A 17,603-nucleotide genomic window follows, 5' to 3' on the forward strand; every position below is an offset into this window, starting at 1 on the left:
CCGAGAAAAAAAAAGAGTTTGATAATGTCATGCTTTTGGAAGACGATCTAGAAAGAGAGGGTCTTGAGAGAGAGAGCGGCTATGCGACTAGGAAAGGAAAGAGAGAGGGAGGTGTCAGGGATCCCACCGAAATATTTCCTACTTAAAAAAAGATGAAAACAACCCTTATTAGTTAACAACTTTTGTTTAACCTAATTGGTTTTTTTGTCCAAAAGTGTTGTGCAGGATAAGGCTTTACACCAAACGTGGTGTTGCCTAACAAAACCATGATTTTTTTAAAAAATCTATTTAATTACAAATTTTAATTTTTATGAAAAATTATCTATAAAATTTATTTTCCTAAAAGTATATATGATCAATTCATATTTTTTGTTAATTTTTTTCATTGGTTTGAAATTAACTATGTTGTCTTGACTTAAAATAAAAAACCAACTTTTTGTTTTAAAAGACTTTTTTTAACACTTTAAAAAAAAGAAACCAACTTTATTTGTTTTTGAAGATTGACAAGATCTAAAATAAAATATGTTGTATTTATTATAAAAGCAAAAATCGGTTTTAGATATTTTATATTTGCAAATATTGGATTTTGTATGCTTCAAACTTCCATTAATAATATATCCCTTTTTATAAGAGCTTTTAAACCAACTTTATTTGTTTTTAAGAATTGATATTTTAAAGTTTCCAAATAAAATATGTTGTATCTACGATACAAGTGAAGTTTTAGATATTTTATATTTGTAATATTGGATTTTTTATGTTTCAAACTTCTGTTAATAAGACGTCCTTTTTTATAAGAGCTTTTTTAAATATAAAAGTTAAGATTTTAGTAAACAAATTTTATTTATTTAAAATTCATTTATGATAATTTGCTAATGATAAACTTGTTGGTTATAAAAAAAGGTGTAGTTTATATAGAGCCAAATTTCTAAACAATCAAATAGAGCCCACCTTAAAATAATCACTACTGGAAAGTTTTGTGATAGTTTTAAATTATATTTTTATTTTTAATTATTAAATTTAAAGCTTTCAAAATAATGTAAATCAAATATATTTATGAAAACCTAAAAATCTTAAAAATTGACAATAAAAAAATTAGCATCAAAATATTTTATTTCTAAAATTTGAAATCCATTTTTTTCCTCATTCTATGCATTTTAGATGTTGAGTTGATTAATTTGATGATATTTGAGCATCAAAATAAACCTCTTCCGGAGGTCTCTCCAACGCCAGGAACATGTATCTTGTCACTCTGCCCTGTCATATGTGATTGGTGCTGAGCGAAGCCGGAGGGCCTCGCTCCTCGCGTATGGGAGCAAAGAGACCGCCCATCTCTCTACCCACCGACGCTCTTCTCTCTCTACACTCTTTCTCACTCTAAATACACAATCCAAATACTGCTCACCGCCGTTTCCCACACTGCCACACGACGCCCTCTCTCTCTACAACATAACTTCCTCCTCCCTCTCTCTACAAACGCACTTCTCTCTCTCCAAACGCAATTCCACCTCTCTCTTCTTTCACATCTTGAGAGAGAGAGAGGAGCTCCTCCTTGAATGGGAAGTCCCCCGCACCAAAACCTAGAGTTTCTCTCTCATCCCCTCTCCCATCATAAAATGCTCAGATCGGCTTAGTTCACTGTAGCTTGGGATCTCCACTTTCTCTCTCTAGCTTCCATGGAGTTTGCTAGGAAGGGAACGCTGTGGGTGATCCTGGCCATCGGCTTTGTGATTTGGACGGCGGTTGATGCATCTGTGCACACCTATTATTGGGAGACGTTCAGGGAGAATGGAAATGCCTACCTTCTCTCCGGTGGAAGTGAAGGGATTGTGGCTTCGAGGGTGGGAACAAGCGAGAGATGGGGGATCGATAATGGTAGATCTTACATCAGGTAAATGATTTTGATTTAATCTTTCACTGGAACTGTACAGAATTTACTGTTTTTGTATTAATTGTATGCAATTCAACTCAATGGCTGCTCATTCTGGTTAATTTTGAGATATTTCAGTTAGTTGTATATGATCTATGCCCTCTAAACCCTGTCTTTTCTTCGGAGATGGTGTGCTGAGTAGAAATCCTAGTTCTTGAGCTCATTCATTTTGAAATTTGAGGCATTTAAATCTGAGTTGCTGCGGTTATTTTATTTTCTTTTAATTTTTGAGTTAACCGCTAACTGGCACGTTCTGTCGTCTTTTTGATATTTTTCTGTTACTTTACTTTTCTTTTTGGCGTTCTTTCCTATCCCTTTTCACATTGTCCTATTTGATCTACAGTATTGTGCACGAAGATTTGATGCATCAGGGTAAGAAGCTCGAGCTTTGATGGTTTCCAAACACTTCCTATTCAATGCATGAATAATTTCTGCTTTTTTCTTGGGTTCTTTCCGAAATGCATCATGGGCTCAACAATTGCAGAAACTGAAACGTTCAATCAGTAATTTATCCACATAATCATGCTAGAACTAGACATTGATAGCGTTTTTTATATAGTGGCAATGCATTTTGTTTCTTAATATTTTTGATAATTTGATTCTACCCCCACAAACAAAAAGTGCAATGGAGGTCAATGGCATGTTATTCTGCCTCCCTACATTTTCTATATCACTATCACCAATATAAATGAACCGTTAAACAAAAGAATACTGAGAATTATAAGCAACATAAACTTAATGCTTTAATTATTGGAAAAACGAAAATCAGGATAAGACTAGATGAGTCTTGCATAACTTACAATACCATCTACTTGTTTAATATTTGGATTAGTTAATTAGATTACTTGCCATCATCATCATCATCATTTTAGCTTTTTCCCAATTAATTGGGGTTGACTACGTGAATCCTGGTTCTCCATTTTGCTTATTAAAAGCCATATCCTCAGTGTGGCCATAAGTCCCCTTATCTTTTCGGACTACTTCCAACTACGTCTTTTTGGGCCTACCCTTTACTCTTTTCAGTCCTTCCGCTTGAACTAATTTGCACCTCCTAACAGGTGTTGCACTTGTTCGGCGCCACACATGGCCAACCCACTTAAGTCTACTCTCTCTCATTTTATTCCCTATTAGTGTCATGCTTAAATTCTTTCCAACTACGTCCTTTTGGGCCTACCCTTTACCCTTTTCAGTCCTTCCACTTGAACTAATTTGCACCTCCTAACGGTTGTTGCACTTGTTGGCGCCACACATGGCCAACCCACCTAAGTCTACTCTCTCTCATTTTATTGCCTATTGGTGTCATGTCTAAATTCTTTTGAATGGATTCATTGCGAATTATATCATTTCTTGTCTTGTCACTCATCCATCTCAACATCCTCACTTCGGCTACACTCATTTTATGGGTATATTGTTTTTTGTCCGCCCAACATTCCGCTCCATATAGCAAAGTTGGTCTCATCGCTGTCCTATAGAGCTTGCCCTTCAGTCTCATTGGTATGCGGTGATCACATAAAATTAGATTACTTGCCATATTGTCTAATTTTTGCCGTATTGTCTAATTTTCTGTTAGCTCATCTTCAAAAGATATTTGTTTGAATTTTCATTTAGAGGAAACTAATTTAGTTTGGCAACTAACTATCCACTTGTGGTGAGTGTATCAATAGCATAATCACGTTGCGAATGAAAGATTCATTTGGACCTAGCAACAATTCCTAGAAAATATTTTTGATTGCCCAGATCTTTAAGGGGCTATTTATATATAACACCTGCAAATGTATTGTTTAAGTTGGAATATGAACCATACCCATTCATAATTTGTGAAATTTGACAGACACAGATTGGTGATTGTTCGGTGCTCCTATTGCACAAGTCTGTACATGATCCCTTGATCCCAAGGGGCAGGGCGAGGAAGGGAAGAGGAAGCAGTTACTAGAATTTGATGTGTTTTCAGCAAAATTACCCTAAATTAACATGAAGAAATGAAAGGTTAAGCATTTGTAACTTAATTCAATACCCTAAAGCAACCCAAACTATGTGACCTGCTTCTCCTGATACCTCTCGCTTCTTGGTAAGTGGTCATTGGAATTGCAGATAACCATCATGGAGGGAGCATGTGGTCGTTGGAATTTTGGTTTTCCATGCCAAGCTTCTTTTGGAATTGGTATCAGCCTCAACGGGGTAGAAGTTTCCTAGCATGCATAAATTGAATCCATTCTTCATTTAGTAGAAACTTCTTCGCTCATACATTCAATGCACTTCTTAATACTAGGATCCATCTAGCTCTTGTCTAGGCATCAAATTTATGGTTGGAAGTTGAGGAGCCTCAGGATGGGTCTTCAATTTCCTTGAGCTATGAAGACTCTGTAGCTCCATCTGACTTCCATTGCTTCCTTTGATAAAAGCCCTCTTGGTTATCTGGTCCGTCATCCTTTGGACCCTTTATTACTATCAAGCCTAGTGTTTTAAAATGTGGGATGCGGCCAAAAGCGGTGGGGGGCCCAATGCGGCTCGATGTGGGTGCATCGCGGCGATGCGATCAATAAATATAAATTTTTTTTAAAAAATCTAAAAAAATAGGTTAATGCATAGAAAAAATATGGAAGTGATATATATGATACTAGGTATTTAGTTTATTTATTAACTCCAAAAGTATTAACTGTCGGAGATTCTGTATCCACTATCCCCTGATATAAACTAGAAACTTAAAACTAGCTTCATAAAATATTCAACAATCAACAACCATAAGCACAAATCTGCAACCACAAACTTTAAAGTTACAAAATAGTGTTACTACAAACTCATGTAGTGAAGGAGGAACAAGTCCTGAGCCATATCACCCAATTGCCTGGACCATACATGCAAAACTATCTAGGGTTATAGTATTAAAAGGAATGCCGACCATGTAAAGCCACTTTGCAATATACTTACGTACCGACTTCTTTTGTTCTTTCTTGCATCGATTTTCAATTGTGGTTTGTTTTGTTTTTTTCCTTTTTTCTTGAACCACAATTTCGGGGTTAAGGGTGAAAAAACATCGATTGACCCTTTAGAGAGAGATTCTTTTTTCAACAGTACCACCAATATTTATAACCCTCTTTCTTGAGATTGGAGTACCCTTTTGCCTCATTGCAACTTCTGATATATCATCATCATCATCAATATCATCATCAAATAATTGCATATCATCAAGTAATTCTTTTCTTGTCATTTTTTTTTTCTCTTTTTCGTTTTTCAAGCCATCCATGTATTCTTCAATCTCCCTTTTTATCTCGTCGGTAGCTTGTGGGAATGCTTTTACATTCCCACAAATACCGGCTAAGTATTCTTTTTGTCGAAAAATACCACCCATAGAAGTATTTCTACAGGGCATGCAAATCACACAATTTCGATCTTTCGAATTTTTAAGTTTGGCATATTTCCAAGCCGGATCCTTATTACTAGAAGATTGGGAAGAAGACATTGCCCCAAAAAAAAGTATTACTGTAGAAGGAAAAAAAAGTTATCGGTTATTGAAGTAAGTATTGATTTTTTCACGGCCTTTGAAACCCTCGATTTGTCGTCACAAGTTCATCTAAACTTCTCCAAATCAACACCCAAAAGGTACAAATCAATAACCAAGTATCAACAAATCCCCAAATCGAAGAACTCCAACGAAAAAATTTTCTGCCTAAAATTTTCGTTTGTTTGATTGGGTCACAAAAAAACCACGAATGTGGCTCAAAAATGTCGTTTAGGGGGTCTAATACTCCCCCAAACCTTTTTCCCCAAATTTCGAAGGTCAAAATGACCTTTTTGCCCATCCCCGAGGGGCATTATTTTGAATTTGCGGAACAGTATGCGGCTTGATGCGCCCTATGCGCTATGTGGCTTTGATGCTGAGAGATGCGGCGCATATGCGGGCACATCTCTCCAAACCTCATATAGGGTCATTTTTGATGCGGTGCCTAGCGCATAGCGCATGATGTGGCCGCATTTTAAAACACTAATCAAGCCATATGTGCCACAACCCCTTTTTTCTTCTTTGTTCGTTAGTTTTTGGAAGCCTAAATTTAGGAGAATCTAATTCGAGATTTGCATATATAAGCTCTCTTCAAGAGCATCTCTATGGATATCAGTGGATTCCACCAGTGCCTAGAAATCATAGGCTCTTAGGCAGTTGGATTAAGCTTGTCGGAAGAAACCTAAATCCTGAATAGTGAATGCATGCATACCTTGCGTCAACTTCCTGCCCTTTGAGTTTTCAGTTCCTAAAAAGGCAGTCCATATCTATGAGGTTATGCATGGAAAGTAGAACAATAACATGGTTCTATACATGACATAAGCACTAGATTACGTTTGCAACACTATACAGGCAAAAAAGAGAAAAGGAGGCTATATCCATCCAGTTAGTAAATAACACTGTAGAAGTTGTTTACATCTTCATTGAGTATAAAGCAAATTGAAACAATACCAGACCATTGTGCCTTGGTTGCTCTCATAGGCATCCTTTTTGTAGGTACGCATACTTTAATGCTGGTTTAGAATTACTGAATTAGCAAGAGGGACAAAAATCAATGTTCGAATATCTCCCTCTTACAAACTAGTTGTTGCACCTCTTGGTCCAAAGATCTGGCAAACGTTCAGAAACATTGTTGATGTGCTTGTTTGACCTGGTATCTGAATAGCTTATTGCTGTTAAATTGTAGTACCAACTCCAAAGTCCTTAGTTTCTACACTAAATAGATGCAGAGTGCGAAAAATCATTTGCAAAACTAAGAAACAGTTCAATCCACTAGGCAAATAAACATTTATATGCCCTAAATAACAAACGAATGTTTGACTACACATTATATTTGTGTATTTATTGCCTATCTTTGCTTTCCATTTAAGTTGACTTTGACGTGGGTGAGTCACTAGGACTCGGCAACCTGCTGAGTCAATGATGCAAATAAAAATAAATAAATTATTTTTTAATGGGTTATTTTTTTTAGTAACTAGGTGGGTGTGGCGTGAGTTTTTAGTAGATAGTTAAGGATTAGGATGTTTAGGTGATGCAGATAAAAAATTAGGACAAAAATTCATAATTACAATTTTATTATTATTTTGAATTTATCTTTTGAAGAATGGGTAGTGTGACTTGTTTTAGGAAAGCTAAATCTTTTTTAGGGTGTGAGTAGTAAAAAGAATGTGTTTTAGGGAATAATAGGAAGTACATCATTTGCAAGTCCTTTCAAGGAAGTTGCCTATCTTTTTGTTTAGGGAATCGGTTTAGAAAATAATAAGTGATAGTTATCTTTTATTCCTAGAAAGGCTAACATGAAGCAGAAAATAGGGAGAAAACATTTAGGTGGTACCAATGCTTTAAAATGTGACCGCATCATGGGATATGTGCTGGGCACTGCATCAGAAATCACTGCATATGCAGTTTTGAGGGATGCGCCTGCATATGTGGTGCATCACGACGCATCAGAGCTGCATAGCGCATAGGGCGCATAGTGTTCCGCGATTTTTTTTAAAACTGTGCCCCTCAGGGATGGGAAAATGGTATTTTTGACCATCGAAATTTGGGGGAAATGGTTTGGGGGGTATTAAACCCCCCTAAATGACCATTTTAAGCCACATTCGTGGTTTTTTTGTGATCCAATCGATAAAAAAAATTAGGCGAATTTTTTTTTTTGTGGAGATCTTGGATTTGGGATTTGTTGATACTTAGGATATTGATTTGAACCTTTTGGGTGTTGATTTGGGGAAGTTTATGTGAACTTGTGACGACAAATCGAGGATTTCAAAGGCCGTGAAGAAATCGGTACTTGCTTCAAGAACTGGTACTTCTACAGTAATAAATTTCTTTGGGTCAATGTCTTCTTCCGAATGTTCTAGTAATAAGGATCCGGCTTGAAAATATGCCAAACTTAAAAATCCGAAAGATCAAAATTGTGTGATTTGTATGCTGTATGGAAATCGGTGCTTTAAAAATCGGTGACCCGATTCGGAATCAGGCGATTCGGATCGGGTATCGCTAGATTTGCCACGTCATTTCTCACTTTTCGAAGCTTAGCCAAGCAAAAAAGTGCCTTGAGGACCATGTTTGCTTCAGAGTAATGGAGTCAAAGCAAATGGTCTAAGCATAAGGATGGGAGAAAGGCTGAAAAAATTATTTTGAATACATCTTTTTGGAGTCAAATAATTATTGCATTAGAGGTGGCTCGCCCTTTAGTGAGAGTGCTTCGATTGGTTGATGGTGATGCGAAGCCCGCCATGGGCTACATACATGAGGCAATGACTAGGGCAAGAACTGAAATAAAAAATGTATTAAAGGATGATGAAAATATGCGCAAGGCTATACTTGAAATTATCGATAGGAGATGGTATACCCAGCTTCACAGGCACTTCCATTCAGCCTGTTATTTTCTAAACCCATCTCTTCACTACAAGCACCCATCTATTGAGTCAGATCGTGTAATAAATGGTAGGTTCTTAGATGTGCTAGAGAGGTTGGTGCCAGACAAAGATCCAGAGCCATGAATTGATTAAGTTCAAGTTAGCCTTAGGAAACTTTGGGAGAGATATTTTCACTCAAAATAAGGATACTACAGATCCAGGTAAAGGCCAAAAGCCCAAAAATAATCTTATTTGTCTCTTACTTTATGTATAGTTCCGTTGTTTATTTTATACCCTTAATTTTTAACTATATTCTAAATTATAAAATATTATATAGCTGCATGGTGAGCATTATATAGAAGCAAGACACCAAATCTATAACGTCTCGCTATTCGAGTGTTGAATCTCACATGTAGCTCATCTGGTTGTGAGCACAATTGGAGTGCATTTGAGCACGATAGTCCTTTACTCCTTATTCGTTAATCCTTATTACTTGATCCTTAATTCTTATTTCTTGAATTTCAATTTTTTAATCTAAAAAGTAATTTATCTGATTTCAAATTTCTACCACAGCTCCATACAAAAAAAAGAAATAGGTTGGAGCAGAAAAAGTTGAATGATTTGGTTTATTTGCGGTATACGAGCGGCTCAGGGAGAGGTGTGAAAATCACACGAAGCTCAACCCTATTCAATTAGATGAAGCTGATGGTGATTCCATAAGTGAGTGGACCATGGATCCAAGACAAGAGCGTGTGTTTGAGGGTGAGGATCTTACATGGCTTGATGTTGAGCTAGCAATAGGGGTTAATGAAGAAGATCGACCTAAAACCAGAGCACAAAGGAGTAGAGGAGCTGGTGGGTCTAGTCGCACTCGCACATTAGCTTCAGAGGTCGAGGAGGAAGCTGACTCAGAGGAGACCGATGAAGAAGAATACATGGAGGCCGTCGAGGATGATATTGATGATGCGCATGACGACTCTCAAGATGACTTGTCTGATTGATATTTGAAAAAATGAAGTTCAAATTTCAAATTGACTCTCAAAATGGATGATTGTATTAAGTTATTATTTATTAACTATTAACTCTTCTTGAGCTTGACTTTTTATTTGTATTTTGTAATATCATTATTTTGCGCATATGGTTGTACTTATGGTTGTTGATGGTTGTTCTTAATTATAGTTGTGCTTATGATGCAAATTTGTGCTGATGGTTGTTGATTATTGAATGCTTTATGAAGCTGGTTTCAAGTTTCAAGTTTCTAGTTTCTATCAGGGGATAGTGGATAATTGGATACATAATCTCCGACAGCTAATAGTTTTGAAGCTAATCATTAAACTAAAATACCTACTATCACATATATCACACTCATATTTTTTTCTATGCATTAACTTATTTTTTTAGATTTTTTAGAATTTTTTTATATTTATTGACCACATCATCGCAATGCACCCGCGTCCGGGCCGCCTCGGCCCCCCATCGCATTAGGGCCGCATCTTGCATTTTAAAAAGTTGCATAGGAGGCATTTAATACATTTAGAGATTGATCGTAGTTGGGTCAGAAACTTATGCTTTGGAAAAAACTGTTTTAGTACCATATGCAAGAAAGTGCTTAAATATGACTAATAGGGGATTGTTGGAAAAACCCAAGAAAAAAATATGAGCGGCCAACCTTACAAGTCACAGGACACCGATCTGGTCACCCTTGCCTTTTTCAAAAACTTCAACTTTACTGGTTGGGTGATTGGTAACTTGTAAAATTGGGTGTTAAACTTGTTTCCTTGGGTTTTTCCTACAATATCAGCTAAAATTATATCAAGGCCATGAACGCATAAAATGCTTATATCTAACAAAATGGAAGCTTCGTAAAGTTAAAGGGTTCGACTTTGTCTCAATCTTTTGCATATATAGAGTTTATTAAGCAATCATAACAATCATGCCCTTGTTTCTGGAGTTGATTTGTTCCGGATTATATAAAGTTGCATACATTGTAGAGGATTATTCCCACCTCACCCAAGACTTGCATTGGAAGATTTATGATAGAAATTTATTAACTCGAGACCCTTAGTCTTAAATATGTTTAGGTGAAAGAGAAAATATTGTCAATGCTATACATATTTAGGATACATCAATTTTTACAAATTTACAAATTTACATTCATATATAAATACAATGATTGATAGATGAATGCATTGGTACCAAACATACATGCATACATACATACATAGATGAACCCAATTTCTTTGAGCTTGTTGGTGTTTTCCCTTCTGGATGTCATTGTAAAGGTTGTCAATAGCATTAATTCTTTCTCAGCCAAACCAAACCGAGTCACTTTCAATCTGAATTGGAAGGCAATTACTTTGAATAACCAATTGAACTCCTTCCTCAATGCCAAGAATTCTGCATGGTTATTGGAAGCAAGACCAAAGTGCTTTGAAAAAGCAACAATAAAACCACCAGTACTGTTCTTGATAACTCCACCACCACCTGCTAAGCCTGGATTTCTCAAGGAAGCACTATCAATATTCAGTTTGTAATTGTGAGTCTCAAGAAAAGACCACGCTACCGAGGTAAAGGTCGCAGCTCTCTACTGCTGCCAAGTTATCCGAAGGTTACCAATGATTGCCTTTTCTGATAAATGAAAAGACCATTTCTTAACTTCTGCTAGTACCTGAAGAGATGTGATTTAAATCTGAAGAGTAACTACCACCTGAGTAGATCAGGGACAGAGGTACCAAGGACAAACCTTTTTCCATATCTCCAAGCGAGTGATCTCCATACATCCTGCGCAAAGGCACATTGAAATAACAGATGAAAAAGATTGACATCATGGTTACTACAAAAGGGACATAAAGAGTCCAATTGCACGCCTCGCTGCTGTAGTGGCATTTGGAAAACCAAAGTGCACAAAAAATAGGCTGTGAAAAACCTTGATGCCTAATAAAATCCCATGGCCTTTTAATAGAAAAAGATCCATCAGCGGAATGAATCCAAACCAGTGAGTCTTTCTTGGGCTGTAGAGGGAGAGTATAATTCTCAACCTCTCTCCATATGTTCCTCAAAGAATCAGATGTGGGATGCAGCAGAACCCAAGCTTGAGGAGCTCCTCTGATAAAATCTGAAGCCCTCCTTCCTACTACAACCCCTAAAGATTCTTGAATGTTAGCTTCGTGGATAAGAGGCTGACGTGCTAACCTTGGGTCCATCCAGAAATCCACCAACTGACCATTTCTGATATTCTACAGCACATTGCCTTTCAAATGAAATAAGCCAAGTAAAATCCCCTTCCATGCATGAGAACATCCACTTCTGCCTTCAGCCTCCCAAATAGAGGAATTTCTAAAATATTGATGTTTGAAGAATCGTGCCAATAACGCAGATGGATTTTCCAAAATCCTCCATGCTAACTTCATCATACCTGCAATATTGAGATCCGCCATATCCCTTACCCCAAAACGTCCTTCAGCCATAGGGAGGCACATGATCTGGCACAAGTGCCCTTTCATAAGGTTGTACCTTAATTGTTTTCCTCTGGTTTTTTATTAATGAAAAGTAGGTAGGGGGCCTTCTCCCCCACTTACTTATCCAAAAAAAAAAAGGTGAGACACTGTTGGGCCATGGGGGTTGCTCTTGAAGCCGGAAAGGAGGCCTACCTAGTAAAGGCGGGAAATCGAACAGCTGAAGACTTCTGCTGTGATAGCGAACAAAAAGGGGGAGAGAGGGTCCCCTTGGCGAACTCCTCTCGAGGAAGGGAAAAAACCTTTTGGGGTTCCGTTGATGAGGATTGAGAAGTGAGGATGAGAGTAGCAACCTCCCATCCACTTCCTCCAACGGTCCCGAAAGCCCATACTTGCCATTGACTCCTCTAGAATCGACCATTCAACGTGGTCGTATGCTTTCTCCCAGTCAATTTTGAAGATTAGGCCTGGTTTCTTAGATTAGCGCCTCGAGTGGATGCACTCGTGAGCCACTAAGGCCCCATCTAGGATCTGCCTATCTTTGATGAAGGCAGTCGAGATGGTGAGATGCTAAAGGGTGGACTTGTTGTAGCCTTGAAGCCAGGACTTTGGCCAGAATTTTGTAAGAAGAGTTAGGTAGGCTGATTGGGCGGAAATCATTGATTTCCTCTGTCCCTTCGACTTTGGGGACAAGGGCTATGAAGGTGGCATTGATGGCTTTATGAAGAGTTCCCCGGGGGAAGAATTCCTCAAAAAATCTGGTGAAATCAAGACGGAAAGTATTCCAGAATACTTTAAAGGGTGCTATCGGAAATCTGTCTGGTCCAAGGGCTTTATGTTTGGCTAGGGCATCGATAGCTTGTATAATTTCTACTTCAGTGAAAGGTTGCTCTAGCCAAACAGCTCGGTCTTCTGGGAGGGTTAAGAAATCAAGCAACATCGTTCTCGGTCTTGGGCTAGAAGGAGCAGCATATAGAGTCTGAAAAAACTCTAGGATTGCCAGCTCGATTTCATCTGGTTGAACCAGGTAGCGGTTGTTAGATTTGATCATCGAGATGGTATTGTCTCTTCTACAACAAATAGCTATCCGATGGAAGAAGGTTGTATTATGGTCACCCGCTTTCGACGAATTTACTCTTGATCTCTGGAACCAGTAAAGTTTTGCTTTTTTGAGGGTTGAGAGGTATTCCAATTTAGTTTTGGTCTAAGATCCAGCTCTGTGGCATTCAGAGATCTGGATTCCTCGAGATGGTCAAGGTCTTGGATGCTTTTCAAAAGGGAAGATTTGATTTGAGAGTAGTTGGGACGGAGCTACTCCAGGTTCTTTGAGAAGTTGGATTTTGGTCTGGAGTCTATAGCCTTCTCTACCCGTGACTTGGGAGGAGAAGGAGTTCCACCAGGTTGGGATTAGGGTAAAGAGGGACTCCTCTTGAAGCCATGCGAATTCAAATCTGAAGGATTTAGGGCCTCTCCTTATTGCGAGGGTATCTAGAAGGATGGGACAGTGGTCAGAGGTGGGTTTGGGTAAAGCCAAAGCATGAGATCCCAAGAAGTGTTCCTCCCAATACAGTGATTGGAGGAATCTAATTTAGAGAGGGAAGGTTTGGGAGCATGGTTGGACTACGTGTAACGACTGCCTTGAAGTGGGATGTCTAGGAGTTCATTTCGATTAATGAAATTAGAGAAGTCCCTCATGTCCTGAGAGATAGTAGTGGAGGAGTTCCTCTCATGGGACCATCTGCTAACGTTGAAATCTCGTCTCATGCACCAAATTGGGTGGGGCAGGGACGCAACATGGTCCAATTTTGACCAAAGCCTGTGTCTGAGAGAGGCTGAATTGGGGTTGTAGATGGCCATAAATTTCCAAGGGAAACCGTCTAATGTACCTGAAGGAGTGTAGTGACGGAAAACTCCCCTATATGGAAGGAGTTAAGGGTGTGATCTGAAGGGTTCCAAACCACCCAGGTGCCCCCTGATGCCCCATTCGCTGGCAGAGAGACCCACTAACAGGGTCTTCTGCCCCACACCTAGCGTATGAGCTGGAGAGTGGGCTCTGACTGTTTAGTTTCGATGAGAGCAAGAATCGCAGGAAGGTGTTTTGAGGTAAAATCCTTGACAGCGTCCGTTTTGGACGACTATCCCAGACCTCTTACATTCCACGTAAGAATCTTCATAGTTCGGGGGTATGAGTGGAGGAGGAGGACCTCCTCAGACGAGTGGTGGAAGAAGAGGGCAGGAGGCTGCTTATAGACTGTACCTCATAGGAATTGGAGGAGAACAAGTTCAGTAGTTCTCTTTGTCCTTTGAATCTCACCTTCAGTCGACTGTGCGCGTCTGCAAGTAGAAACTTGTGAACCGGTCCTTCGGGGCCATCATGTTGAAACCCCATAATCCTATACATTTCTTTCTTTCTGTCCTCTTCCCTGTTTATCCCATCCCCGTCATCCTCCTCGGCGTTGTCGAGGGCTGAAGACGAAGAGATGGGTTCTCTTGGTGACTCAGTCGACGCTACTTCGGGGTTAGCCGAAAGTGAGGTTGGGTTGATGGGGTAGAGATCTGGGGGCAGGCAAGGGGAGAAATGTAGAACTAGGAGGAACCGAAGAGGGGGGAGAGGGGGAAGGGAGCGGGGCTACAAGAGGCAGTTCTGAGGGGGTAGGGGGGCAAGAGTTGAGCAGCCCTTGGGTCCGGGTCGAAGGAGAAGTGGGCGGGGCATAGGGGGGCAAGAGTTGAGCAGCCCCTGGGTCCGGGCCGAAGGAGAAGTGGGAGGGGCATAGGGGGGAGAGGAGAGGGGAGGAGGGGAGGGGAGAAGGAAGGGGTAACCAGGGGAGGGGATCCATAAGAGAAAGAGGGGAGGTAGGTGAGAAAATGGTGGGCCTGGACGGAGGTAAAAAGGGGGTAATTCAAAGGAGAGGGGGAAGGCAAGGCAAAATGCAGGGTGCAAACCCTACAATTATGGACCAAGTGGGGGGTATAAGAGAGGTGAGGGGCTTGCAAGGAGGAGATTAAAGCTGGGTTTGGGGGATAGTGGTCCATGGAGTGAACCGCTACAATGCCATAGGGGTGTAGGTGCCTGTCCATTTTTTTCACTTTGAGTTGGTCGCCCGATTGAGCTGGCTCAAAGAGTTCTAGGTTGAGGGGGAGGAAAGTTAGGGAGAAAGGGGGGGGGAAGGGGGGGGGGGGGGGGAGGGAGGGGAGCTAGTAAAGGACAAGGGTTGCAAGGCCAAAAGATAAAGGTTTAAAGAAGTGGAAGAGGAAGAGGGATACAGGGGCCAGAGGAGAGGGTTCTAGGTCAGGGTTCGTCGAGGGTGGGGAGGTAGTAGAGAGGGCTTCAGGGTTTAAGGGGTAAGGGAGAAAGTCTGGAGAATGGTAGCCTAGGGGGGAGAGAGACTTGGGGATGATTCTTCGTGAGGCGACAGGTGGGAAGGGGAAGGTAGAGGGGGCAGTTGATTCGACTGGAACGGCGACGAGGAGACGATGGGGTTGGGCCAGAAAGGGTTTTAAGAAAAGGATGGAATGGGCGATGGGGACAGGTGTGTCGGAATGGGCGGCGCTGGCGACAGGTGGTCTAGGAGGGCTAGCAAAGGTGGCAGGTGTGTCGGGAGGGTCGGCTGAGGAAGACACGTGGCGGGCTGAATTGAAAGGGGGCAGAGAGGGATTAAAGTGAAGGGCTCGGGTGTTGAGGATGTGAGCGGGAAAGTGGGAAGGTTCGAGAAAGACGGGCCAGGTCTCTCATGTTGATCTGGAGATAGAGACGAGGGAGAAGAGTCCACCAAAGCCTCCTTCCTGGGTCAGCGAGGGTGGGAAGGAGAAACTGTAGGGGATGACAGTGATGGGCCGGTGCGATCGTCACCTTTGGGGTTTGAGCCTGTCAAGAGCAACAGGGTCGTAGGCTACTTTGCCGGTGCGGTTGCTCACCCCCTCTGCTCGGACTGATTGAGGGAGTTGACACATGGGCACCAACTGGGGGCCCGTTGTGGAGGGGGGGGGGGGGGGGGGTGTGTGGTGTCCTTGGTGGCGCGCTCTTAGGGGGGCCGGGTCCGGTGGTCGCTGGCGGCGCCTCTTGCATTAGCGAGCTTTCCTCGACCCTGTGATCCAAGGCTGAGGGGAAATTTTCGGTGATTGAGCAGATTCAGAAGGGTTGAGAAAGTGGGGAGATGGGGGGGAAGCTGTCGACCTGGAGATTGAGATCGAGAAGTAGAGATCATCTACTTCAAGCCAGACAGTTGGAGGGATGAGGTTCGTGTCCAGGACTTCCAGGAGGACACGAATAGAACCGAGAGGGAGCATCTTGAGAGAAATCCAATGGATGGAAACCAAAAGTCCACATGCTTCTGCCACTCTCTTAAAGGTTCTTGTAGACCACGCGTGAAGAGGGATATGGTCTAGGGTAAGCCAAACTCTTTTTTTCCTAATGGATCCATCTTTGGGCGACCAGGCACGAAGGAGACAAGAGGCCCCTTTGAAGCTTCTTGTAAAACGCATTGAGCGTTATCTAGAGATGGGAAAGAGAAGAGGAAGTCGCCACTAGAAAAGCGTCTACAGGTTAGGTTGGGCTCCCCCCAAAGGCGTTGGGTCCATCTTCAATTTCTCTAATGTCATCTTGTCTGGGTTGGAACCTTCCAACCAGAGACCCAAAGAGATTAGATCTAAGTTTCACTGTCTCCTTGGGAGGGGTTGAAATACAGAAAGGGAGGAACGAGGAGCTGACTTTTGTACAACAGTTTCCACTCGGGGGCGAAGAGGATGTTTGAAGGGTGGTGGTTGTAGATTTCACAGAGGCTACAACCTGGGAGAATGAGGCTTTCAGGGGTGGTTTGTTATCGATATAATCGACTTGGGAGAGGGGGGGTGGGGGGGAGGAGGAAAGGCCGATATTGTTGGCTTGGGGGGGGGGGGGGAGGGACATGGTGGCGGTGGATGGGTTTTGGGATACAAATCATAGATTTGGTTCCAGTTGAGGGGGTGTTGGGGATTCCTCCTTTGCATCTTTTGTCTATCAATGATGTTTTCTTTTAAAAAACAGAGTAAAATAAAAATAATAATAAAGGGTGAGAGAATATACCCTCGCTCAAGGTTTGCAAGGGAATCCACCCCAAAATATCTTTTCACAAGATCAACTCTTTACCGAATCACCAAATTCTCTCTTCTGTTTACAACGAGGGAGTTCTTCCCTTTAAATACACTCAGAAGAAAAATAAATAAATAAATAACCCGTAAAATATAAACTCTCTCTCTCTCTATTCTCCACGCAAATCGCTTCCTATCTTCTCTCTCTCTCTTTACGTCACGTGACACAAACTATATGTAAATGTCTTTCTCCGTCAATCTCATCATGAATACATGAATTTCGGAATCCCCCATGCCATCACCCACTTTCCTATTCTCTTCCTTTCACCTTTCCTACACCCATGCAACCTCTCATTAAAACCAAATCTATTACATCCTAACTAACCTAATCATCCTAATCCTTAACCATCTACTAAAAACTCACGCCACACCCACCTAGTTCCTAAAAAAATAGCCCATTAAAAAAATAATTTTTTTATTTATTTGCATCTGTCCAAAACAAGGAACATAATATACCATGTAGAAAACTTGTGCAATACTCGGGCAAGTATTGTAGCAACTTGCCCTAATACTGTAGAATTCGGGCATGACTCATTTGAGTTGCCATAGAACTCGGGCTAATTGCTACAGTTCTTGGGGGCGAGTTGCTATGATATTTGATTGTACATTGAAGTTTAAAGGAGGGTTAAAAATCTTCCCCCCCCCCCAGATTTAGGCCACTCTGAGCCTAAATTGCATCCTTCGCAGGATTTTAGCCTGAACTTGCGGTTCGAAAAGAATAGATTTGAGAAAAA

At 41.0% G+C, this 17,603-nt stretch overlaps 1 protein-coding gene across 3 annotated transcripts in view; it reads left to right on the top strand.

Annotated features, from left to right (window-relative positions):
- The first annotated feature begins 1,270 nt into the window (after positions 1-1,270).
- LOC18423212 (uncharacterized) overlaps positions 1,271-17,603 on the top strand; it is a 34,011-nt gene continuing 17,678 nt past the window's right edge. For all 3 annotated transcript variants that reach the window (XR_002282464.2, XM_006827814.4, XM_088864927.1), the window contains exon 1: positions 1,271-1,888. Coding sequence is in view for 2 of the 3 variants with exons in the window: in XM_006827814.4 (XP_006827877.1) it covers positions 1,674-1,888 (215 nt within the window). In the remaining variant the exon portion in view is untranslated. The remainder of the gene's footprint in view (positions 1,889-17,603) is intronic.

The sequence above is a fragment of the Amborella trichopoda genome, chromosome 4 (genome assembly GCF_054954075.1).
Source record: "Amborella trichopoda isolate Santa Cruz 75 chromosome 4, AtrichopodaSantaCruz75HAP2 v2.0, whole genome shotgun sequence".
Lineage (NCBI taxonomy): Eukaryota > Viridiplantae > Streptophyta > Magnoliopsida > Amborellales > Amborellaceae > Amborella > Amborella trichopoda.